Below are 27,009 nucleotides of genomic sequence, written 5' to 3'. Positions count from 1 at the left end.
ACATAGCTGAATTCTCAATTTGGACAGGTCAAATATCTGTCACACCCAGAATATCCTGTTTCTAGGATACTACCTCAGGTCAGTAGACCAGAGGACAGTGCTTCCAGAGGAGATGGTCCATAATCTAATCAGGAGAACAATTCTGGCTGTCCAGTGGGCCAGACTGCATCTAAGGCTCTTGCAAGCCTTTCTGTTGTAAATACAGGGGCAGGAGGACTTGGACAGGAAGGTATGTCTGCCAATGTGCAGAGGGCATTATGGTGGTGGAGAGACCACACACATTTAAGTCAAGAGTTGCTCTGGTAATTTCCAATTTCTCTGAATCCGAGAACAGATGCAAGCAGGTGGGGTTGGAAAGCCCATTCTAGAAGGGCTGCCAGTCCATGGAAAATGGACCCCAGGAGAAGCCCAGGCATCTTTAAATTGAAGAGAGCTTATGGTGGTAGCAAGAGCCATTTCCTATTTTCACGATCAGGTGAGGGGACATCACCTCATGATCCTGTCCGACAACTCGAAAACAGTCGCATATCTAAACAAAGAAGGGGGCATGAGGAGTCCATCCTTAATCAAAATTTCAGACCAGATCTGCAGAGAAGAATCTTTTATCCCTGTCGATGGATCATCTAAAAGGGGATCACAACCAAGTGGCAGATTTCCTCAGTTGCCAAGAATTGTCACAGGAAGAATGGGAGCTGCGCCCAGAAGAGTTTGCAGAGATTTCAGAGTATTGGGGAATAGATCTTTTTGCATCAGCCAGGAATGCAAAAGTGGATCTGTTCTATTCGCTAAATCCACGAGATCCAGTCCTGGCGGTCAGTGCTCTTTAGAATCCCTGGAATTTCAGGAAGTATTACACCTTCCCCCCGGTCCACCTGATTCCCAGAGCTCTGAACAAATTTCTACAGAAAGAGACAATGTTAATTTTGATCACTCAATTTTGGCCCAAAAGGGTGTGGTTTTCACAACTCCTTTCCCTTTAAGCAGAACATCCTTGGTCGCTTCCTGTCAGAGAGGACCTGATGTGACAGGGTCCTTTTCACCACCTCTAGCCAGGAAATTTAAAGTGGGCAGCCTGACTTTTGAAGAGGAAATTTTGAAGTCAAAAGGGCACTTAGATAGAGTAGTGGTGACCTTACTGAGTTTCATGAAGCCAAATACCTGAGCCATTTATAAGAAATTTTCAAAAATATTAAACTCTTGGTGCTGAAGAAATATTGGATTAAAACCCAGGCTTACCTGTACCTATATAATGTGCTTTGATTGCTGTTCCACAAGCAAGAGTCCCACAGACACATATAAACCTCAGCACAATACAAAAAAGAAGACTCTTCCATTATGTATAATTTTATTCACACTGAACATTGAGAGCTAACACTTTATTTGAGCCTACCATAAATAAGAACTTCATTAAAATAGTCAGGGACTAGGGATTAGGGATGCACCAATACCGTTTTATTATCGGCGAGTACAAGTACGAGTAATGATATTTTCACAGCCCAAGTTCACACAGGAACGGTGCAGGAAACCTGAGTGTCACTGTTAGGAGAAGAGAGAAAGTGGTGGGGATTTGAAATCCCCCCTGCTTTGTCTCCTCTTCTTTCAGCGATGACAGTTCAGGCTAGACGGCATCTGATTGGTCAGCTGCTGACCAATCAGATGCCGTCTAGCCCGAACTGTCATCACTGCAAGGAGAAGAAAGAAGCGGCAGGGATCTCAAATCCCCAGTGCTTTCTCTCCTCTCCTAACAGTGACATTCCGCTCCTGTGTGAACTCAGGCTGTGACAAGCCTAGGTTCACACAGGAGCTATTCTTTGAGGTGCAATTTGAGTCCATCAACGCAAATCGCACCACAAAGTATCGGTTTCAGGTATTGGCAGTAATTTCACGAGTACAAGTAGGTACAGTCAGTATCAGGTTTAGGAATACATAACACAAGAAGAGCAGGGTCAGGAGTATGTAATGCACGATAGATGTTGGGACCACACAACAAAAGGTGTGCAGGAGTGAGGGTTGTGTAACACACAGTGTAGGGGGCAGGAGAGTACAAAAATCTCCCCTCAAGCAATACTTCTACTCACTTAACCCTTTCAGCAAAAGTTCCCACTCCTTTCCCTCCAAACAAAAAAAAATCCAGCACTAATGTAAACTCTCATCCCTCCCAGCACAAATCCTCTGCCCCTCAATTTCCCCTCCCAACACAAATCTGCCCCACAACCACTCCAAATCCCCTTTCTAATACAAATTCTCTTCCCCTTCAAATATTATCCCAACAGAAATCCTCCTTTCCCCTAATATCCCCCAGAAAAATGTATCTTCCTCCCAGCACAAATCCTTCCCCCGTAACCTAAATTCATCATATCAGCACAAATTGCCCCCCCCAGCATAAATCTCTATCCACTCCTCAAATCTCCTCTACCGGCAACGTAAATCCATCAGTTTACTCCCCCCATGTAATCCCCACCCAGTGTAAATCCACCCAGTGTATTTCTCTGTGTAAGTCACCCCCAGTGTACTCCCAGCAAAGTAATGCCACCCCAGGGAAATCCCCGCAGAGTAATCCCTGAAGTGGGAGGTGAATTACCCGAGTCAAGTGCCAAAAATTGTTCTGGCACTGGGCTCTGGGACTTCAGCTTGGTTCTGCGGGATGCTGGGAATGAGGCCCCTACTGGCCCTAGACCCTTGGGCAGTGCCCGAATGGTCAATCTGTCCGCAGCCTGTCCTGATCCCACCTCCCGCTATAATCTCACTATCCACTGACTGATCCCATTAAACCCATCATCATTACAGTAGGTAGGTGTCAGGAATCCCGAGGTTCGCCACGGCCCGCGGGTCTGCGCACGCGCGGTTTACCTAGACACACAAATCTGCAAATGCGTAGGATTCCGACAAGACCTACAAGCAGGCGCGCACTAGGACCCAGGCACGCCTGTCACCAATGACAGCAACGGTCAGGCACTAGGACCCAGACCCGCCTGTCGGATCCAGGCGGGCTATTTAAGCTGGCCAGTGCAATGTCCAAATTGCCTTATGGTCTTTCCTGCTGTTCCTGTTGTATCCTGTGAGATTGCTTTGTTGCCGACCCTGCCTGACCCTGATTCTGTTGACCGTCTTTTGCTCTGATCTCTGGCTCGTCCGACCATTCTTCTGTCTGCTCCTATACGTTTTGACATCCTGTTACCGAACCCAGCTTGTGACCCGTTTATCCCTTTGCCTGCTGATTTTGTACTGTTATGCCTCCACTGTTACTGACCTGGCTTGGCTGACTTTGCTTCCTTCCACCTCTTCACATCAGGCTCTCACCTGCTACGTACCACTGGCAGGTACCTCTACCACAGCTGGTTGTACCCAGGGGCCGCAACCTGGTTTCGTCCTGCTCCAAGTCCATCCCCACCATCAGGGGCTCTGGTGAACAAGAAGGTCGGAGCTTAGATTCCGCGCCCTGGGGAACTCTGGTCTGTGGGGCGCTAGAGGTTACCGCCGGTTGGTCCCTAACAGTAGGTAGCTCGGCTGTGGTAGATCAGTGTGGGTATTCACTGGCTTTGCCCACCTTGGAATCTCTGCAGAAGATTCAGCACCATGCCCAGGTCCTCAGCATTGACAGCATGGAGCAGCTCCTGGTCCTTCCTCATCCTCAGTGCTACATCTCGGGGGGAGGGGGGGACGATCCTGAGCACTGAAGAGGAAGGGCAGATCCTGGCGGAGCTCCATTGTTCCTCACATCCCCAGGATTCTTTCCTGGAGAGGAAAGGGAGGACGGGGAGAAGGAGACACTGGTGCTGCTGGGGGGAAAAGCACACCTGGGGATGATCACCATCCTTGGGAGCCGAGTTGGGCTGGGGAGGGGCTGTGGGGTGAACCCGGTAGAGGAGCGCTGGGTGTGATATTACACTTAGCAGCCAGGAAGGGAGGGAAGGAGAGCACAGGGATCATCCCCCCCACTGGTCTCATGATCCTGCCTCCCCTCCCTGAGCCACATAATGCACTGCACTGACTCCATGCTGCACACACTGCAATCTCCCCAGTTTTTATTGTCATACATTTAAAAATTGTATACTACACTGATATATATAAATATATATACAGTATATTTTATATATAGTTGTGCTATCAGAATTATTCATCAAGTGCACAAATGCTCAGCATATAAACTATCAATAAATTACCTCTTTTGCATATGCAAACATAAATAAACTCAGTGTAACGTGAACCAATTAATCCAGAATATAAATAGGTTATATAAAAGCCAAAAAAGTACTCAATGCACAAGTTCTCAGTGCATATATACATCCAGATGACTCATGAAAAAGCCACCAGCATACAGGTGTTTCCCAGTGATTCCTCCAACACAAACATTCACCCTCTTACCAGATCAATTGATCTCTACACAGAGATCAATATGCACTTATATGTATTGTATGTATGCTGTGAATCAATGTTGTTATCAGCCATCTGACCTCCAATGGCCACGATATAGCAGGTAAGGAGTGAACACTTTGTTCACAGCATCAACCTTTTAGCGTCCTTCCAAACAGGTGCAAAAGGAGCCGCAATAGTGTTATACTTTAAAACTAACTTTTTATTAAAATAGACCGGTACTTACAAAAGCGACAAGAGTGCACAGCAATACAAATGACGAGACACTGATCTCGGCATACATGTGACATCACCAGCTAGGCCCCTTCATACTTGGTGAAATCTTGACCTTTTGGTGTTGACAGACTTAAAAAAGGCACCTGTCGTTTTCAAACTGGATAATGAAATTGTCTTCTACAGTCTACGCTCTTATCATACCCAATAGCCTTACTGTACACATAATCAAACTCTAGCCCACTCAGTCTCTTTTGAGGTTTGATCAATTGGATCCTTTGACTAGAGGAATTCTTTCCTCTGCACTCTACAAGATTGGTGCAAGCTCCCTAATGTTTTTTACAGCTAACTTCAAATATATCAGCAAGTTCTTTAACTTACTTTTAGTAAGCTTACTCCATTCGAATGTGTCTGTAGTGGAGGCTCTTGCAAAAAAAAGTCTTATCTCACAAATTCATCAAACAATAGCAATCATTTCAAAGGATCTATTTCCTAAGCATCCACATGTAGCACTCTCCTAGGTAGGTTGCTAGTATTTATATTCAGTGAACAGGGAGTTTCAGCCAGGGGGAGACGGCTGTATTCCCTGGCTCAAGCTGCTGGGAAGCCTTGGGTGAGTAACCTGAGGGCTAGAATGCTGAAAATGCTGAAACACAGGGTGCTTCTAAGAGCTGAATGAGGGGGATGTCTACAGATGTCTACAGATCCTCTCTGGTGTCATGGAGAAAGGTGACCTGTGTCAAGTGCCTTGTGAATACAGACTGTTCTACATGGACGCTGGGACTTGTGCTGATTAACCCCCTTGGGACCTACATAGTCAGATGCTGGGTGTAAGCTAGGAGGGGCGCCGGCTGGTGTCCAGAAGAGCAACTGTATATTAAGTCTGCATAGCTACAAAGGGACTTTGCTCCATTTTTGTACAGTCTGCTACACAGATCTGTTTAGAGATAGCTGCCCTTAAGTGTGCATAGTTATATTCGGAGTATCCCATTATATCCTTTCCCTATCTCAGTTCCAAAAACAAAATAAAACAACAAAAAAACCTACAGTTGTGGCCAAAATTATTCAACCCCCAATGCTGTAAAGGGGTTTAGGGACTATAGTGTACATTTGGAATTGTATTCAGAATCAAATCCTACAAGGACGTTGTAACTACCCAAATGCAACTAAAATGACATCAATTGTTTATGTAATACAGTAGTAAATGGTTCTTATGTGGTTTCTTCATTGCCACAATTATTCAACCCCTTAAAGACTACCACTCTGAAGAACAGAGGTTCATACAGGTGCTTTCCATCAGGTATTGAAAACACCTGTGGATGTCACCGAGCAGCAATCAAGCATAATAAGCACCAATTAGGCAGCTTTAAAATGACTGTGATACTCAGCTCCTTCTAGACATTTACTGGTGTGGTTACAAACATGGTGAAGGCAAGAGAATGGTCCAGGAAGACAAGAGAAGAGGTGATTTCTCTTCACAGGAAGGGCAATGGCTATAAGAAGATTGCAAAGATGTTAAACATACCAAGAGACACCTTAGGAAGCATCATTCGCAAATTCAAGGCAAAGGGCACTGTTGAAACGCTACCTGGTCGTGGCAGAAAGAAGATGCTGACTTCGACTGCTGTGCGCTACCTGAAGCGTAGAGTGGAGAGAAGTCCCCGTGTGACTGCTGAGGAACTGAGAAAAGATTTGTCAGATGTGGGTACAGAAGTTTCAGCCCAGACAATAAGACGCACACTGCGTAATGAAGGCCTCCGTGCCAGAACTCCCAGGCGTACCCCCTTGCTGTCTCCAAAGAATAAGAAGAGTCGACTGCAGTATGCCAAAAGCCATGTGGACAAACCACAAAAGTTGTGGGATAGTGTTCTGTGGACTGATGAAACAAAATTAGAACTGTTTGGGCCCATGGATCAACGCTATGTTTGGAGGAGGAAGAACAAGGCCTATGATGAAAAGAACACCTTGCCTACTGTGAAGCATGGTGGAGGGTCAATCATGCTTTGGGGCTGTTTTGCTTCTGCAGGTACAGGGAAGCTTCAGCGTGTGCAAGGTACCATGAATTCTCTTCAGTACCAGGAGATATTGGATGGAAACGTGATGCAGTCCGTCACACACCTGAGGCTTGGGAGACGTTGGACCTTTCAACAGGACAATGATCCCAAGCATACCTCCAAGTCCACTAGAGCATGGTTGCAGAGGAAAGGCTGGAACATTTTGGAGTGGCCATCGCAGTCACCAGACTTAAATCCGATTGAGAACCTCTGGTGGGACTTAAAGAAAGCAGTTGCAGTGCGCAAGCCTAAGAATGTGACTGAACTGGAGGCCTTTGCCCATGAAGAATGGGCGAAGATACCCGTAGATCGCTGCAAGACACTTGTGTCAAGCTATGCTTCACGTTTAAAAGCTGTTATAACTGTAAAAGGATGCTGTACTAAGTACTAAGATTGAATGTCACTTGGGGGTTGAATAAAACTGATAATGCTGTGAGCACAGAAAAGACATTTGTGGTTATTTCATTATAACTGTTATGTTATATTTGTCTGACCTACAAGTGCCTCTTTAATGTAAATGTAAGCAAGATGACTGAATGATCAAAAGCAATGTCAAACTGGCCAAAACACTCAATTTCAGTGGGGGTTGAATAATTTTGGCCACAACTGTACAACCCCCTAGAGGAAGTTGTGTGCACCTGGCTATAGGAAATGCTGTGAACTTGGCTGCGGGATGAAAACTAGGGGAAAGTGGATCCTTGCGGGGGTAGCACTACACACATATGAGGAAATGGGTGGAGGTCCTCCAAAAGGAACTGCCTATAGCTATATGAAAAATGATGTGGACTAAAGCACATAATAGTTCTATTTGTAAAGTTATTATCAGTGGTCTTGTATGTCTTCCATTTTCTAATTATTGCTCCCACAGTTGATTTGTTCACACCAAGCTGCTTGCCTATTGCAGATTCAGTCTTCCCAGCCTGGTGCAGGTCTATAATTTTGTTTCTGCTGTCCTTCGACAGCTCTTTGGTCTTCACCATAGTGGAGTTTGGAGTGTGACTGTTTGAGGTTGTGGACAGGTGTCTTTTATACTGATAACAAGTTCAAACAGGTGCCATTGATACAGGTAATGAGTGCAGGACAGAGGAGCCTCTTAAAGAAGAAGGTACAGGTCTGTGAGAGCCAGAAATCTTGCTTGTTGGTAGGTGACCAAATACTTATTTTCCACCATAATTTGCAAATAAATTCTTTTCAAATCAGCCAATGTGATTGTCTGGATTTTTTTCTCATTTTTTCTCTCATAGTTGAGGTCTACCTATGATGCCAATTACAGGCCTCTCTCATCTTTTTAAGTGGGAGAACTTGCACAATTGGTGGCTGACTAAATACTTTTTTGCCCCACTGTATATATATATAATTTTTTTTATAGGGCCGTAGTGACCGTCAAATTACATTGCACTTATACTAAAGTGTGATAAGAGTAAAGCGCCAGTTTTACTGCGAAGAGATGTGAAACAAACAGAAAAGCATTGCGCTAAAATCAAGTACCTGGTATAAACAGGTACATTATTTTGGTGCATTCTGTGCTACTTTCTCACTGCTTCTGAGACACTTCCATTATTTCCATCTGAGCCAGTCTTTATGAATTCCAGAGTAAGTGCTCACATTAAAATAAGTGAAAAAAACTTTCTGAGTAATCCACTTATGTAGTCATTTACTATATACTCTTTCCCTCCAACATCTTAAAAAGAGCCTTTTCTACGTCACTGTTGTCAATTCCTACCCAATATGTTCTCCCATTTGTGTATCCTTCCAAGGATATTCCTCCTCTTCTACACCAGGATGGATGTGGAAAATACCCAAAACTTCAAAAACCTCATAGTGTAATAATGCCTTCAATATCCTAAATATACTCTGATGTTCTCCTACTCACATTGAATATTAATATAATTTGCATATCCCTTATGCCAGACAGAATTTCCACCACATGTGAATGTGCTTTACTTTTCTTCCTTGCTCTTTCTTCTCTTTTTTCTTCTTCTTGGTCAATTAAATGGTTTATAAGTGGATTTGTTTCTTCTTGCTTAGGTGTATTCCAGGATCCTTTAAATGGATTATGGTTAACACTCAAAGGTTGGACTCATGTATCAGGTTGTATTTAGAACCAGCAGTAAAGGGCTATGAAGCAGGAAGGGAATTAATCTGCACTTGTCTTGCAGAAGTTTACTGTGAACTCAGAGAGCGGTTGTTTGTTTTTTTATTTATTTTTTGGTTCCCTAAACTGGCCTGATATTTCTTCTCCCTGGCTCTGATTTCTGGGAATGGTATATTGTTTCATGTCACATCATGGATTATGTTGCACAATATATTCTTGTATTCTGATGAGCTTACCTCCATGTACTCTGACACCCCTTATTTTCTTTTCATCGTTGTATTTGTATGGTGAAAATACCAATAAAAACCACATTATGAAAAAAAAAAGTATTTTACATACTTAAAATGCTCCCTATATAAAAAAGAGAGTACTATAGAATGTGACTCTTTAGGCCAGTTCTAAGTCTGCTGAGGCTGCTAATATCACATCCAAGATAGCGGTGCCCAGCACCAGTCTCAGGGTTTTTGGGTGCTTATGTAAGGGAGGCTTTTACAGGTAAATCTCATGAATAAAATACCTTAAATTCATATCTAACCTTATGGGTATATTTTTGTTAAATGAATAGTCAAATGTCAGGCTTTATTTAAGTTTTTAAAGGTGGAAAGTATTTTTAACCACTTGCCACACAATCACATATACAGTATATACACGTGATTGGGTTCAAGTGTTATACAGGGGCCATGGCTGCAGCTGTCAGCCATACCCTTGTTATTAACATTATCAGCCGGAAATTCCCTACATCTTTAAAAGTGATCGGAGTGGCTGATTAGCCGCTGCATCACTTTTACAGGCAATGGGAGGTGTTGTCCCCCTTCTCCTGCTGCCCGATGGTACCTATCTGGGCTCTACCATGCGATTGGGAAGCCCGGATTCTGATGTCTTTAATCATCTCTATGGTCTGGGAGATCAGAAGAGATGAACATTTTTAGGCCATTTCAGCACAGCAAAACTTTTGGGTTTTAGACTTATGCTAAAAGATCAGAAAGTTTTCACCCTTGTCAAACACTTTCTGAGTGAAGAGTCTTGTTAAATTATTATTATTATTATTATTACTACGAATAAACTGAGCTTAAGCTGGTCAGCTTGGTTGAATGCTATTTACAATGTTTATGCCAAGGTCAAGCAGCAGAAGCATACTGCTACTATGATCAGTTGGAACACTGAAAAATAAACAAAAAATAAACCAGATAGACTTTTATGGCACACATGCAAAAGTATATAAAATCAAATTATTTTATAGATTTATACATTATTATTATTATACAGGATTTATACAGCGCCAACAGTTTGTGCAGCGCTTTACAATATAAGGGAGAAGGTACAATTACAATACATTTCAGTACAGGAGGAATATGAGGGCTCTGCTCATGGAGCTTACAATCCAAAGGAAGGGGGAGGTGATACAAAAGGTGATAGCTGCGGGGGTTGATCTGGTGGAGGTGATTCAAGTACAGTTCTTAGGTGGAGGTGGGGTAGGCTTCCCTGAATAAGTGAGTTTTCAAAGATCGCCTAAAGGAATACAGGGTGGGGGCTGACAGGACATAATGTGGTAGGGAGTTCCAGAGGATGGGGGAGGCTCTGGAGAAGTCCTGGAGGCGAGCGTGGGAGGAGGTGACGAGGGAGCTGGAGAGGAAGATATCTTGGGAGGAGCGGAGTGGGCGATTTGGGAGATATCTGCGGTTGAGGTTGGCAATGTAGCTAGGGGCAGTGTTGTGGCTGGCTTTGTAAGCTGTGGTTAGTATTTTTTGCGTTGGGTTAATGGAAGCCAGTGAAGAGATCGCTGATCGGTTGGTAAGGTGTATGAGCCTAGTAGCAGCATTCATACGTGATTAAGATGTAAAAATAAAAATATAGCACGTTGAGATATAGCATCAAAAAGCTAGAACTCTTCCCGAGGGTTTGTTGAACTCCCAGCATGGAGAACCATATGTTCATACAGAAAATGTAATGTACATCAAATGGTAAAGACTAACATATGTAGCAAATCAGCTGAGGGTGGGACTAGCCATTAACTCTACATGTTTCTTGAATCAAGTTCTGCTTCTTGATATACATATGAATTCTATGAAATTTACTAAGCATGCTGGAGTATTAAAAGTCACCATTTTCAAAATAGTCTGCCAGTTAAGTACAAAGGCTGTCCAGATGGATCAACAAGGAGGCACAACAAAGAGGGACTAGCACTAGTACATAAATTATACCTGGATATACCATCTAAGAACATATATTCATATGCTGACAATACATACCATCCTGCAACGCAGAACATCCATATCCCATTGAGGTTTATAGTAATGGCAAGGAAAGTTAATGTGCACTTCACCTTGTGAGAGGCCGCATCTTCCAGAGGAGAGATGATACATAGCATAATCCAAGGGTGGGTTGGACTATACAAGCAGATTTATTCATAAATATAGTATATGTTATATAAACTGAATTAACATTGATTAAAGGTCAACTTCACTTAAGAAAGACAACTCTCCCTATCCTCCTGATTTAATCAGACCTACACCCCCCTCCCCCCAACCCAGATGTTTACTTATCTCTTTGGAAGCAGTGGCCTCTTTTAGTGTTCAAGTCATGTGACCAAAAATCTTCACCACTAGCTATGCACGTGTGGTAACCTTACATAGTTGTAAATGGCTTCATGCCCCTAGCTTCTCTAGTGTAGGGTCACAGCTCCATACAAGTATATAGATAGTTACTGCACAGGTGCAGCCAGAATAGAGGATATTTGGAGATGAATACACTGAAGGAGACTTCCAGAGAGCAGTTATTAAGTTAGGTGGACAGATTGGTTTGGAGCCTTTTTTTCAGTGAAGTTGTGTTTCACGAACATGACACTTGTTTTGTAGAATGAGAATAAACCAATGCCAATAAGACAATATTTGTTTTTCACTTAGTTTTATTAAGATTTTTCAGGTTTACATGATATTTTAAAGACAGAGGTGAGGAACATTCCTCTACCAACTAGTTGCATAGGAGTTTCCAATACATTGAGGACATTTAAGTATATCATACAAAGAAGAGGAAAGAGGGCCAGGGATAACCATAGCCCCCAATACCTCTAGAGCAAAAGATACATTCATAAAGGCACTTAATTGAAAGAACAGCAATGGCTTGAGATGTCCCCCACTACAGGGCAGGACACCATCTTGGAATAATGACTTGTCTAACAGATATTGACTGAAATCATGTGTGGGAAGTTTAAGAAAGAGTGCGACTTCTAGGGTCATGAGACCACACTGCCCATTTTTTGTGGAACTTTGGAATCATCAGGTGCATCCAATAAGACAATATTTACAAATATTTCATTAGGATTGTGGTATTAGGTGTGCAACCGTATTTTAGAATTGTGTCCTTGCTTTGCTTCCATTATATCCCAATGCTGTAGCAACACCTGGGTAAAGGAGATTATGAGACTCCAATAAGTGGGAACCTTGCAAATACTGTCCTGATGTTCTTAAAGTTCTAGTGGCTGCACTTAAAGGGGTCTTGTGGATACAAGAGGGGATCCCCCTTATGGGACTCTCCTAGCCCCCTGGATAGATAACACTTATTTGCTCCTGCTTCTACAGCTCGTTGACTAGAAGTGGCTAGGACAGCCACCAGAAGCATGACACAGAACTTTTTCTAGTGCACATCAGCTACAAAACAAGAGGTTGGAATGTAGGTCTGCTCCAGTGGTGACACTAGCATAGAATCTTCTTGGGGCCTCGTGGCCACCAATTACACAGACATGATCTCCAGGCCGTCATTCGTTATGTGACATCTTTTTAACTGACATTATTTTTTTGTCTTGCTATAATATTTTGTCTGACTGTACTATGTTCTTCTATTAATAGGTTCAAACTTAAAGTGCCCAGTCTTAGACAAAATGGATAAATGAAACATTGCCCTTTGCACTCAATCACAATACCACGTGCACAATGCTAAATGAAAATAACTATTAAAGTAGACTTGATCCAATCTGGAACATTAATTTACCTAGAGCCTTAAAATCTGAAAAGGCATTAAACAATAATTGGAAAACTCTAGATCCTTTATTCCAGGGTGCCTTTGACAAATACAGAATATCACCACAAAATTATACTTGTTTCCATATTCTCTACAAGAGGGGTACTGGGAGGCGGGGAGGGGTAGAAACAAGGGTGACCCAGGGAAGGGGGTGCAAGTACTTGTAACTATTCTCTGACAAAAGATGCCCTGCATATATGCACTCACTGGCCACGTTATTAGGTACACCTGTTCAATTGCTTGGTAACACAAATTGCTAATCAGCCAATAACATGGCAGCAACTCAATGCATTTAGGCATCTAGACATGGTGAAAACAATTTTCTGAAGTTCAAACCGCACATCAGAATGGGGAAAAAATGGGATTTAGGTGAATTTGACCGTGGCATGGTTGTTGGTGCCAGACGGTCTGGTCTGAGTATTTCAAAAACTGCTAATCTACTGGAATTTTCACACACAACCATCTCTATGGAAATTGACACTTATCAGACCAGGCAACATTTTTTCAGTCTTGGTGAGCCTATGTGAATTGCAGCCTCTGTTTCCTGTTCTTAGCTGACAGGAGTGTGGTCTTCTGCTGCTGTAGCCCATTTGCCTCAAGGTTAGAAGTGTTGTGCATTCAGAGATGGTATTCTTCATACCTTAGTTGTAACAAGAGGTTATTTGAGTTACTGCTGCCTTTCTGTCATCTTGAACCAGTCTGCCTATTCTCCTCTGACATCAACAAGGCATTTTCATCCACACAACTGACGCTCACTGGATATTTTCTCTTTTTTGGACCATTCTCTGTAAACCCTAGTGATGGTTGTGAGGGAAAATCTCAGTAGATCAGCAGTTTTTGAAATACTCAGACCAGTGTTACCAAGAAATTGAACAGGTGTACCTAATAAAGTTGCCGGTGAATGTTTGGTTCCCTAGAAATTCTTCACCAGTATACATGAAAATACTGAAGAGTTAAATCAAATGACAGTTTCTTTATATCTCTCAGAGAATCTTCTGCCTAAACCTCTGCACTGAGTTCCTGGGTCTGCACACCTGCTGCGCCCATTATGAGGGACTCCCACTCTGCCCATTGGATTTTATTATGATGGAATATGTGACTGGTGGTGCTGGACTACAAAAGGTGGGTGCTCAAAACTTTTGAGTGAGCAAAAGTTCCCAGAGTTGGGAATCATGGTAGGGAGATCCCAATATTAAAATAATCAAGGCGTGCAAAATGACAGTTACTATTTCTAGAGAAATGCAAGTTTAAAGAAGTGTGCAGAATTCTATATCAACAATCCTTATTCTTTAAAGCTTTCTACATTTAGTTTAAAACCGGGGATAAGCACAGATGCTGTGTTGTTTTGGCATATTGGTAAATCCAACATCTGGAATTAAATCGAAATCACTGACTCCAGGAGGAAAACAAAAAGTGAACTTCTGCAGCAAACCGGCAAAGAAAATGAAAAGCTCCATTTTAGCCAAATTTTCTCCAGCGCAGGCTCTACGTCCTGAAAGGAGAAAGAGAGAGACAGAGAGTGTTACATAAGTGAGGAATAGAGTCAATGTGATAACTGCTTAAAGTATCTCTCTACTTATTTTCTCTGCGTTACTGTGTTCTTCTAATTTTGTTTCTGTTTTTATTTCTAAAACCTAATAAAATATTTTGAATCAAATACTCTTTAGCAGTTTATCAGAAAGCCAAGCCAACACAGGTCATTATTTGTCCATTGTTAGCTTTTAGGAGCATGTTATACGAGAGGAACCCTATACAACATGTTCATTGTATCAATGATCTAAAATTGCTAATACTGTATAACTAACTTTACTTTTAGTTTTTAATAATCCAATAAAGCTTTATTTATCAGGATTTGCAGGGTTTTTAAGTGGCTTTTCAAAGGTTTATACAGTATGATTTTACCTAGTTCAATGGTCCTCTCTGAAAACTATGCAGATTATATCAGGCAAGATTAAGATATATGTATACTGGTAACAATTATTATTAGGACTTAAAGTGAACCTGTGCTTTGCCATAGCAGGGTAAAGCAGTGTATTCATTTAAATGTCATCCTTTTTCTGCTGCTCTGTTTGGCTCACCAGGAAGGAGAAGGAAAAGCCCTGTGAAAGCTTCAACCCATAAATATCAGCTTAAAGTGATGCTAAAGATTATTTTTTTTAAACTAAAAATATGTTATACTTACCTGCTCTGTGCAACAAAATTGCACAGAACAACCCCATACCTCCTCTTTGGCAGTCCCCCTCCAGTGTTGTCAACTCCTCCTTCCTCCAGGTGTCTCTTTAGCAAGCCAAGTGTTATAGAGGTATCCATACATGCGTACATCCATACGTGCTTGCTCCTGAGCTGGGATGTATGTGTCTATGGATGAACACAACATGGCTGGTATATGCTTGCTCCTGATCTAGGCTGTGTGTGTCTATGGATGTACACAGCATGGCTGGTATTTGCAGGCTTCTGATCTGGGATGTGTGAGTCTATGGATGAACACAGCATTTCTGGTAAGCACTGTGTGTGTCTATGGACACGCACAACTCACAGGAGTTTGACTGACAGCAGCAGGAGCCTATGGCTGCCCTCGGTTTTTCTTGTGAGACCAGGAAGTTTGAGAAGCGGCATTGCAGCTGAAACAGCGCTAGAATAATGACAGGAGTCAGTAAGTGTTTAGAGATGGGAGAGTATTAAATAGTGGGGAGGTTTTAACCGTAATGCAATTTATGATTGATTTTGGAATGAGTGAATGAGTGATGGCAAACAAACAATTCCTCATTAAATAGAATATCGAACAATGCAACAAACATGGTAATATTCATTACTTTGCATATCAGTTAGAAATGTATTTGATTCATTGAAAACGATCATTTAATTATTATTTATTTTTATTTAATTTATTCAATTTGTTTAGTTGCATTGAATGATCGATTCTAGGATCATATTAATTCACAGAAATATGGATGTCAATTACCTACCTGATAGCATCAGGAAAGCTGTGACACTCCTAATGGGCAAGTGACATGCTTTAAATATACTCCTTGACTTCACTTACACGATTTGTGTATGAAGATCTGATTGACTTCTATTGGTAATAGCTATTTCCAGCTATGATGAGGCAAGTTATGATGATGAAGAAGAGATGAATACAAACCTGCAGAGAATGGCATAAAGGCATCTTTTTTTATAAAATTCCCACGGGAGTCTAAAAAATGATTTGGGTAGAACTCATCAGGCTTTTCAAACTGTGTCTTGTCCCGCAATACAGATGATAATAAAGGGATTATATAGGTTTCCTATAATAAATAGAAAATAACTTTTAGATAAAAATTATACTATGGAAAGTACTTACTATTATAGTTTATTTAAAAAAAAAACCTGGTCTAAGTAAAAACTGTTCCGTAATTTATAATGAGAGAACTGTTTACATCTCAACTCAATCAAAAAAAGCTTTTTCTATTTAGTGCTATGTATTCGTAGCTCATAATAGAGTTTTACAAGATAGAAAATAGATACCTTTGGGATAAAATATCCCCTAAAAGTGACATCTCTAGTTGTTTCATGAGGCACATTGAGGGGCACAATGTCAGCAAACCTCTGGATCTCATGTATGACAGCATTCGTATAAGGCATCTGCACCCGATGGCTGTAGGTGAGTTGTGCCAACCCAACAACTTTGGAGATCTCTTGTTGCACCTTTTCTAGAGGTAATAAGGAAAAGTAAAGGGATTAAAATAATATATTTCTTTCTTTCTGTTCCTCTTACTTTGGTCACCAAATGTTATGATAAAAAACCTGTGCTCGTCTTGAACAGATTATACTTGTGTTATCTCAAATGTTTAACTGGGGCTTCCTCACTATCCCATGGTCTCTTGAAATTATAATACCTAGATTTTTGTAAGGTCTCATTCACACAGACTTACTATAGTGTACACCCATGAGAAGATGTCAACGGGACTACCCGCATGGGATGCTCAGGTGTTCCATGCAGGCAGTCCCATTGATGTCTTTTAGGAAGCAGTGGATGTACAGGCACAGCCATGAACTCACACTATCTAACGGTAATTAAACAACTAGAATTCACCCATTGATGTTTTCTATATATATTTGCATAATGAAAAATACCCATAGAATACTTTGCAAGGTTATCTCAAGCTGTTTTGTAAGTCCTTCAATAATTCAGCTTTGTGGACAACAGAACACCCGCCACACTCTTGCATTCTGTACATAACATAATTCTGACCCATGCCCTATCTGCATAATATACCGCTGCAGATAACATACTCCTAACCCCTGCACTAGTTCATAACACACTCCTAACCCTTGCTATTCACAATTACTGCAATGAGACCAGCAGAGGCAGGGAACTCAAAGGTCCCATATTGATTTGGATTTCAGTGCACCAGAGACAATGTGTTGTCACCTCAAGCAGAAAGTTAGAATCACACTGGATTTCTGGCAGTTAAAGACATTTTTCTGTACTTTCAACATTTCTAAAAAGATGAGCATGGGGAAATTTTCATGTTTAAGGACTCATGTACACTGCAGCTGATAAACTCACGTTTAGGAGCTGTTCAGCGTACTTTTCAGCAGCTCCTGAACTCACCCTAATGTATTCCTATATGTTCATGTACACATCTTCATTTACAGCCATTTAGAGGCATTTGAGTTTACAGTCGTTTTTTTTAACACAGAAAACTTGCATTCAGCAGTCGATTTTATCAGTGTTTCAAATGCAAAATGCTTGTAAATGCGGCTAAACGTGTTTATAAGCGTTTGCGTTTGAAAAGTTTTTTTAACTCTTTCAGTTCCCAATGCTGTCCAGAGCCTTTTTGCATCATGAAAAATGCATGCAAAGCATTTTCAAGGTACTCAGATGGACAAAACACTGAACACAGGATGTTCCTACCAAGCTTGTCACACATTGTAATGACCAATTCACACCTCAGACCTCTCCCACCCTTGGAAAAAAAAGATATGTTAATGCCCATTCACACCTCAAATTCCTCATGAAAACCCCCTGCCAGGTGACCTTAATGACTCACTCCACCAGACACCTTTCCCACCCTTGGAAACAAAAGAAATGTTAATGAGCAACTCACACCTAAGCTAATCTCAACACATACTGCTGTCTCTGCTTCTGCTCCTGCTCTCTGTATTTCTCTGAAGTCTGAAATAGTTAATAATTTACCACTTTTCAGTGCGTTCTGGGCATTTGGGAGGTTCTCGGGTGCTTATCTTTAAAAAACGCTTCTAAACGCAAACGCACATAGACGCACATAAACGCGTTATGCAAATGCAGCTAAACAGATGTTTTTTAACCTACATTTCCAGCAGTCAGTTTCCATCATTCAGAGGTGTCCTGTGTACATGGGGCCTAAGTTTGGATTTTGCCCTTGTATATCCTTTAACCTCCCTGGCGGTATTTCCGAGTGTAGCTCGGGGTAACATTTCAGTACCAAAAGCGGTAACCCCAAGCTACACTCGGGCTTACCCTGCGGCGCTGCTCCGGCACGTGTTCTTCACTTACCTTACCCTGCGCTCCCACGATGTGTCCCCTGCAGCGTCCCCGGCCATCTCCTCTGGCCGATGCCGGCATCCGGCTTCTGTGTCCTGTCCCTGTGACGTCGGGACGTACGGACGCCGCCGCCGCTGGCGGCGGGAAATTTAAAAATTTTAAAAAATGTCATTTTTTTTTTTTACATTCTACATAGTAAAACATTGCTGTCTCAACCAATTTCACATACATATTGTCCCTAGTGCTTTGTCCTGCGCCCTGCCTGCATTTTGTCTGTTCTTTCTGCCTGGAAACTGAGAAATGTCCATGGCGTCCAAAAAGTGTCCCTTTAGGTCAAAAGCGGTTTAGATCAGCTAGAGAACAGCAATAGTAAATCAGAACCACTTGCAGAATTGAGTGATAATGATTCGGGGGGGAAATTCGTCATCAGACACTGAAAACGATTTTGCGACTGAGCTCAGCGATGTGCGAACTTGGCGCTATATTTCACATTTCAGTGTTTTTGGTTTGATTATATTATTGAATTAAATTTTTTATTATTTTTATATTATTTTTATGATTATTTATTAAATTATAATTTATGATTTTGTGTTTCAAATTTTATCATACCCGGGATATTTACTAGACTCTTGTTCGGACAGATTTCAGTGAGTTTTTCCTAAAAATTACAGCCTACAATAAAAAAAATACATATTTCCATGCAAAAAAATGGTACCGCTTTCAGCACCAAAAATCTGAAATAATCATACCGCCAGGGAGGTTAACAGATTTTGAAAGCCGAGTGAAATGCAGCCATGCAGCAGTGCAGAGCACGCTGTAGGCTTACCAAGTATGTCTAATAATCTGATTCAATTATAAATTACATAGTGTACATTAGTATAGTTGGATCCCATCATCAAAGACTTGTGGGAGCCCTACCCCTGTGTGACAGCACTGATGCTTTCTTTGTACAGGACACTAGTGGCAGAGCAGTTGGAAGAGGACAGGAAAGGTGAGTAAAGCCTACCTATTGTGCCTCAGATAAAGCAAACTTGTTTGTGCATTATTGGCAAATGACTGTATGTATTTGCTTTAGGATGTATAATACCTTGTATCTCTGGGTATTTCATCATTAGCAGCATACCCCAGCGCAGCGTAGTTGATGTGGTCTCCATTCCCGCAACAAATAAATTTCTTACCAGTCTTGTTAGATTTTCATTATGGAAGAATGAATGAGGGCTCCCATCCTCCTGCAAATGACAGTTTTAACACAGATAGCAGAGAATATTTGCCTTGGAAACCAGATACTTGATGGTGAAATACTGTTCTGTAGTATGTTCATGTTGATACAATGGTGCTAAAATGGTCAATTTTCAGTCTGCTTTGTTATGATCTTGTGTCAAGGCCTTAGCACCATGTCCTTTAACCACTTGACCTCCAGAGGATTTACCCCCCTTCCTGACCAGGCCATTTTTTGCATTACGGCGCTGCATTACTTTAACTGGCAATTGCGCAGTCATGCAGCACCCAAATTAAATTCACATCCTTTTTTTCCCCAAAGTATTGAGATTTCTTTTGGTGGTATTTGACCGCCTGTGCGTTTTTTATTTTTTGCACTATAAAAAAAAAGACCGACAATTTTGAGAAAACAACAATATTTTTTACTTTTTGCTACTAAACATGTCCAGTAAAAAAAAAAAATAAATAAAATTTCATCATAAATTTAGGACAAAATGTATTCTGCCACATGTCCTAGATTGTAAGCTCGAAAGAGCAGGGCCCTCGAACCCCTCATGTAGTGTATTGTTACTGTCTTGTCTCATGTTCTGTCCCCCTTGCTACTGTACAGCGCTGAGCATACCCTTTGGCGCTATATAAATACTGTATAATAATAATAATAATAATGTCTTTGGTAGAAAAAAAAATCTCAATATGTGTAAATTAATTGGTTTAGTTATAGCATTTACAAATGGCAGTATATATACTGGAATTTTTGTTTTACTTTTTACTAGTAATGGCGGCGATCAGGGACTTATAGTGGGATTGCAGGACTGCGGTGGACATTCTGACACTGGGGAGAACTGACTTGGTGCCACTGACATCCCCAGTGACACCAATACAATGATCAGTGCTAATATAAAGCACCAACACTGGCACTGGGCAGGAAGGGGTTAACATGTGGGGTGATCAAAGAGTTAACTGTGTGCTGGGTGTGTTTTACTATGGGGCTATGTCTGTGTGCTTCACTGTAAGCACACTGCTTTGCATGGCTGTGCTGTACACAGCTATTTAAAGCAGTGTGCATGATCTGACAGGGAGGAGAACAGCTCTCTCCCTCCCCCCGTCGGAAATCCTCGACATTCACTGGGTGCTGGCGAGTAATCACAGGTTGGGACCCAGTGATTGACAGCTGTGGCCACAAATGGTGGTGTGGGTAGGGTGTGCCCCCTACCCGGAAATGCAAAATCACATATATATACGTGATTTTGTGCACCCATGCCGCCCTCTAGCAGTGTACAGTCTAAAACACTAGACTCTCAGTGCAGTGAGTATAGAGTATGATTTTCAACTTCAAGTCAAAGACTAATACAGACTGCATGATGACCAACCTAAAGAGTAACTTCACTTTTGTTGACAAAAAAAACAATCCTCTCTGGGAGATCAGTGTACACTGCAAGGATTTTAACAAATGTTGTTGCAGATTCCTACCTGTTTCTGCTCTGCAGATTTAGCTGTTTGACCATGTCCTTTGGATACTGATTCTGATGGGAGGGTCTGTGTTCATTATAGTCAGCTGGTGCACGCTCAGTGTTTTGATAGGAAAAGGTGCAGAGACTCTCCCTTCAGAGATAATTAAACCTCACAGAATATCTCACCAGAAAGGGCATTTTTGTTACAGAGGATGTCTAAAATCTGACTTGTATCTTCTGGGAAAATTGATAAGCCAATCACACAAGCAGCACATGATATTTTTGGAGGTGTTCTGTGCACAAATGGCATACAGAAGGCGTCCAGGTTTCCATACTGCTTTGAATTTTACTACATCGCTGGAGATTGATATGGAAAGGTAATTTTCAGTAAGATTACATTACAACATTGCTTGTATAGCAGTTTTATATGCTGTATTATTTTTGATTCACTATATTTTTTTCAACAAAAGTGGAGTTACCCTTAGTGTATGTATGGTCACGACCAGGGGCGGACTGACAACTCATGGGGCCCCGGGCAACAGGGGATCATGAGGCCCCTGTGTCCTTGCCCAAACTCAAAAAAGCCTATGAAAAAGGTATCAAGGGCATCTCATGGGGCCCCCTACTGACCCCGGGCCCTCGGGCAGTGCCCGAGTTTCTAAATGGTCAGTCCGCCCCTGGTCACGACTTTTTCACTTTCAACATTTTTAAGAACATTTTACAAAATAAAACATATAGCAATAGTGTTTTTCACACAATTTGCAAAAATATTTGTCAACTGTAACGTACACTTAAAAAAGCAAGGATTAATTGAACAAAATATAATCCATATTACAACCATCAAATATATGCTAAATAGTGCACTAAAGAAAGGCTGCTCGGGAGATGTGCATATATTAATTTTATGGTAAGTGAACCAAGAAATCAAGTCCTTTTTGTTTTCATTTTTGGATACTGTAGGGAAGTGTTAAAATCCATACTATATATGTTTTGCTCTCCATTTAATATTGGGGAAACTTCCCTTAATTTCCTGTCCCAGAGACACAACAAGAAATTAGAGGGAATCCCCAAAAGTCAATGGAATTCCCGTCTTAGGCGTTTGTCCCAGGAACAGGTGCTCCCAATCGATGCTTTCCCCCTAATTTTTTGTTCTCAGGACAACTCTAAAATTTTTGATTTCCCATCACTGTCTTTGTTTGTGACAATGGCCACTAATTCAAATAGAGCAGTGAATCTCCCCAATGGCGACAAAGACAGCAATAAAACATTATAAAGGGCCTAACCTCTCACTCCTTTAAACAAAGAAAAACTTTTTTTTTGCCTATCTTTCTTTCTATTTCTTTTAATCAGTCTAAAATTTTTCTAACCAATCAGTTAATCTGAGTTCAGTGCAGATTGTCCACTTCAGCTAAAATGATGTTTGGAAGAAACAAGTACAACTGTCATTTCACTCACCTCTACCCCTGCTTTGCTTACAGAAAGGCTGGAGTGAGGGTAAGTATACACATCCAAAAGATCTGGCTGGAAAGGATCCTTTGCTAATTACCAATAGCTGATATATTTTGTAAAACATTCATTTACCTCCTTTTGCCTCACTAGAAATGCGTCAATGAAGCTTCTCTGGTCGTTCTCATCTAAGTTCTTTAGATGTTTTATAAATGTGTTTCTAACAAATTCAAAAATTTCCTCCACATTTTTCACAACAGTTTTGTGGTTACCGGGAAGAAAGCCCAAAAAAGGGAAAATATTATATATCTGTTAAAAAGAGAACAAATGAAGTATTTAACTGTTAGGTTGCAATGGTGATATATTTGCAATATGTATTTTGTTATAGTTATGGTTAAATATTCTGTAATATTTTATGTACACTGCCATTCCTGGTCTCTTTTTTTAAAAAATGCTCTTGATCGAAAGGCTTCAATACTTTCAAAGTCCGTGATGCAGAACAAGTATGCAGGTCAGGTGCTCACAAGTTCAGGGACTCACTAGCTGCATATATGTTCCTGGTCAGTGACTCTGGAAAGCAGTGAGGACAGAGACAGCCAGGAAGCTGGCATTTTCAAAAGAATGTAAGGCCGCAGTATTTCTCTCAGTACAGATGTCGTTCAACTCCTTTTAACCCATATGCTAACAGCAGATACCATCTTTAGATTGATAAAGTTATTATTAGCAAGCTCTGCATTTTTGTATCCCATCTGTAATCATATTTGTAATTGGTTTTAATGTGTGGGAGTGAAGAGAGGAGCATTGAAGTATGTTACATCTTCCCTGCAGGGTTCAGGTTTTGAGAATGCTTAAAATAATGACCGTCAGCTGGTGCTCCTCCAATGCTCTCTTGGTGGTATCTCTGAAATATTCCATTGCTAAATATATACTTAGTGTAACTCCCTCTAGTAGGTAGCAGCCTGGGATGAGTCAGCCTGGGAATGAGGCAAGAGCTAACCTCAGGACAAGCTGGGCGTCTCTACAGCTCAGGATTTCTGGAGCCCTCCCAAACGTCCAGAAACTCTGAGAACTTTCTGAAAGAGCGGCAGAGGAGGGGAGGGGGCCCTAGGGAGGGGAGCCTACATACAGGCTGATTGGTAAACAGAAGGATCTTCACTGTCCCATGGTCTCCAAAGGGAGGACAACCTGTCAGCTGGGAAGAAGCCAGCCCAGCGGAAGGCCTGAAAGCACCTTTAACCCACTGAGTTATCAGGACAGTGTGAGTACTTCTACACACCTGGGCCAGGTAAGGGAAGAGGGCAGTCAGGTGCAAGAACAAACTATTTCTCATCCAGGACTACTTCATTGTTAGTTCTTGGGAACCCTTACCCAAGGTTACTTTCGGTGAAGCTGTGTGAAGAGGAAGGATTCATCTGGGGTCCAAGGAGGTACACCAGTAGGACTTAACTGAGACTGAGTTCTATTTTTGGTGATCCATGTTTTTTGTAGAGTATAATTTCTAAGACATTTGTCCTCAAGTTTACAGTTACTTGGGCATCCCATATATCCCTAGACCTCATCCAAGTTGCTAACCCCTCAATAAAAACAACTAAAAAAAAAGCTCAGACTGTTTACTGACTTTGAATGTGAAAATGTGTAAACTGCCTGGCCATGCAGAGCTTAGGGAGATCCAAAACAAATCTAGCGGCCCTCAAAAAAGGTAGTGCTACATTAGTACTATGATTCTGGCATGCAAAACTTACTTGACAAGAATTGTTTTATTTCAAGCCCTAACATTTAGAGGATTTATATTAAAGTAAAGATTTTGATTGTTGCCATACATGTCTAGAGGAAATAGTGAAGGCCTGGTGAAGAACATTGGGAGACATATCTGAAGCCCTTCAAATTGGCAATAACAGGTTAACTACCTTTGGCCAGGAAGTTGACATGTTAGTTGAACTGTACTCAAAAATGGAACCCTTTCATGAATGCTCACTACTTTACCAGGAAGTGTCTGCTATTTCCACCAATATAATTGCACATGTCCAATAAATACACTTGTAGCCTCATGGTTAAACAAGTATTTTCTGTTTGATATGTATTATTAGTAGATAATTCTTCATTCTATACAGTCTTGCCCAAAGTAGTCCTGCACATCATCAAACTTCTACAATGAGCATTTATACTACTGAAGTGTTAGGCTCCTTTCACACATGCAGACCTTCGCTTCATCAGTTCAGTCACCTTTTTTCAAAGAAAAAATGGATGAAGTTCAGATTTTCATCAGAGTTTCATCAGGTTTTCATCAGCTTCTCATCAATTTACCATCAGTTTTTGCATTAGTTATTTAATATCCACTACCAATGCAAAAATAGACCATTTGTCTATTTACATCCGTTTTTTGTCTATTACAATTGTTAACAGAACAAAAATAGGGCTTTGATCCTTCTCAAAAAATGGATGTTGACAGATGCAGATGTAAATGTCATCCTTGCAGATGTAAGTGTCACTGCGGTGACACACAAACATCTATCATCTACCAAAACTGTTTTTAACATATTTAGGGTATCCTTAGTATCCTTCAAATAGGCAGGGGTACTTTTCACCAATGTTTGAAGGAACTGATCTATATATTTCCAAGCTCTAGCACTAGGGAGTTTATCCTCTTGACATAACTCCTACAATGAAGCGCATTGGCCGGGGCTAATGCTGCCATCATCACGCAGCCTGGACTGACAGTCCTTTTGTATATCTCTCTTGTAACATTGTGAGTAACGTTTTATGATAAATAAATATATGATGCCGTTTTACACTATGGAGGATTTGTGATTTATATCTTTGCTGGTTCCTGTTCTCTGGTCCATACATGAGAATGCAGCTGACAGACATTTGTTTTATTAAGCATCCCAAGACCTTCTATAATTTGGGGCTTGTTTCTCAGTAAGAGGCTGGTGTTTTTGTGTGGTGGTAGAGTTCAATGGAAATCACAGAGAAGTTATGAACTTCAGCGGTGGACTTTATCTAAATTAGTACTTGGCATGATTTGCACAATTTGGTGGGATTTACACATACTCGATGGAGATTGATGATGGATTATGATTTAAAGCTACAGCGCAACATAGTTTGTTGTCATTCACTTAACACTTTTGTATTTCTATGTGTCCTTGAGTGCTGCTGTATACAATTTCTTGGTATTATTTCTATGTTATTTGCAGCAAGCGCTCTTTTTTTTTTTCTTTATATATAGGTTTTGAGTTTTATGGAATACTGTTTGGAGGAGGGCTTTTTATTTTATCTCACTTCAAGGGTGATATGATAAAAATGCAAATTCTTTAAATTCCATGCTTGCAAGATGCTGTTAAGCAATATGGGGTATTAGGGAACAGAGTCAGCTGTATGGGATATTAGGGACAGTGTCAGTGACACCATATTCTGGCATCACATAACTTGTATATGTAATATGTTTTATGTAATTTTACATTATTACTTGGCTTAAATACATATGTGGTTCTCCAGTTACAGAACAATGCCGTTGTAAGCAGAGGTGGCTGACAAGCATCAGTGCCTCATGAAAGCAATGTGCTACTTAATTTTTAATACAACACAATGCTACTATTCTTGTGTATACATCAATGTGTGGTGCCCATTGTAATATTCATGGCTGGCATGGAAGGATGGTTATGAAACTTTAAAAATGCTGAATAAATGCCTTATAAACACATGGTATTGACATGCGTGTCAAGAAGCCCTAAGTGAGATAAACCTGAATACAGGGCATGAGCAAACAGACTAACCAGTTGATAGGACACAGGATGAAAGTCAATCAGTCTATTTTAGATTCCCTAGTTATAGCAGATTTACATTGCATAGACTGCAGAGACGTGAGATGCAGTGCTGAGCAACGATCAGTAAATGTCAAAAGTTTAGCGCTGATTGTTACAGAGGTGCTTGTCATACTTTTCTATGTGAAATTTATGCTACATTTAAATAGCAGAAAACTGCAAAATATATATTACCCCAACCATCCGACTTCCTAAAAGCCTTATATTTTCATTCGTCAAAGTCATAAGCCTCTCAAATTGAGGGTCTTCATAGTCCATTCGATGTCCAAGTAATACTGAAACTATGATATTAGCCACTGCAGCATTTACCATCATTGTATTATTAAATGGTTTTCCTATAATGAAAATTTAAAGCAAAAGTTAAAAACATAGTATATCCTCCCACACTCCAAAGACATGCTGGTAGGTTAATTGGCTCCTGTCTAAATTGTCCCTAGTATGTGTATGTATGAATGTGAGTTAGGAACCTTAGATTGTACGCCCCTTGAGGGTTAGGGACTGATGTGAATGTACAATATATATATGTGTAAAGCGCTGCGTAAATTGACGGCGCTATATAAGTACCTGAAATAAAGAATAATAATAATGTTGGACTGAGAAACTGAATTGTCCCTGTGCGAAATAATCAACTTTTACCTTTTAACGATTCAAAACGTTTAATTAGGTAAGAACATTCTTCAATAATCTTCTCTTCAATAGAACTTTTCCCCATTCCGAAATCACGCAAGGTGGTCAGAGTAAATCTTCTCATCACCTTCCAGTTTTCACCACGTGAGTGAATAAGTCCTGAGAAATTCAACATAGTGAGAATGTA

The 27,009-nt window shown here is 40.9% G+C and overlaps 1 protein-coding gene across 1 annotated transcript in view; it reads right to left on the bottom strand.

Moving 5' to 3' along the window:
• Positions 1–11,623: 11,623 nt before the first annotated feature.
• The window catches only part of LOC149455563 (cytochrome P450 2K1-like), a 34,566-nt gene continuing 19,180 nt past the window's right edge, over positions 11,624–27,009 (bottom strand). Inside the window, exons 4-10 of the mRNA XM_089686013.1 lie at positions 26,832–26,981; positions 26,370–26,530; positions 22,510–22,683; positions 19,347–19,488; positions 16,258–16,442; positions 15,896–16,037; positions 11,624–14,245 (exon numbers count right to left, since the gene is read on the bottom strand). Of these exons, the coding sequence (XP_089542139.1) occupies positions 14,064–14,245; positions 15,896–16,037; positions 16,258–16,442; positions 19,347–19,488; positions 22,510–22,683; positions 26,370–26,530; positions 26,832–26,981 (1,136 nt within the window). The 3' untranslated portion in view covers positions 11,624–14,063. The remainder of the gene's footprint in view (positions 14,246–15,895; positions 16,038–16,257; positions 16,443–19,346; positions 19,489–22,509; positions 22,684–26,369; positions 26,531–26,831; positions 26,982–27,009) is intronic.

Source organism: Staurois parvus, unplaced genomic scaffold (genome assembly GCF_062004578.1).
Source record: "Staurois parvus isolate SC_StPar_1 unplaced genomic scaffold, SC_StPar_1.0 ptg000390l, whole genome shotgun sequence".
Taxonomy (NCBI): domain Eukaryota; kingdom Metazoa; phylum Chordata; class Amphibia; order Anura; family Ranidae; genus Staurois; species Staurois parvus.
Note: the sequence above shows the minus strand (reverse complement) of the source record. Positions and strands in the feature narration are given on the sequence as shown.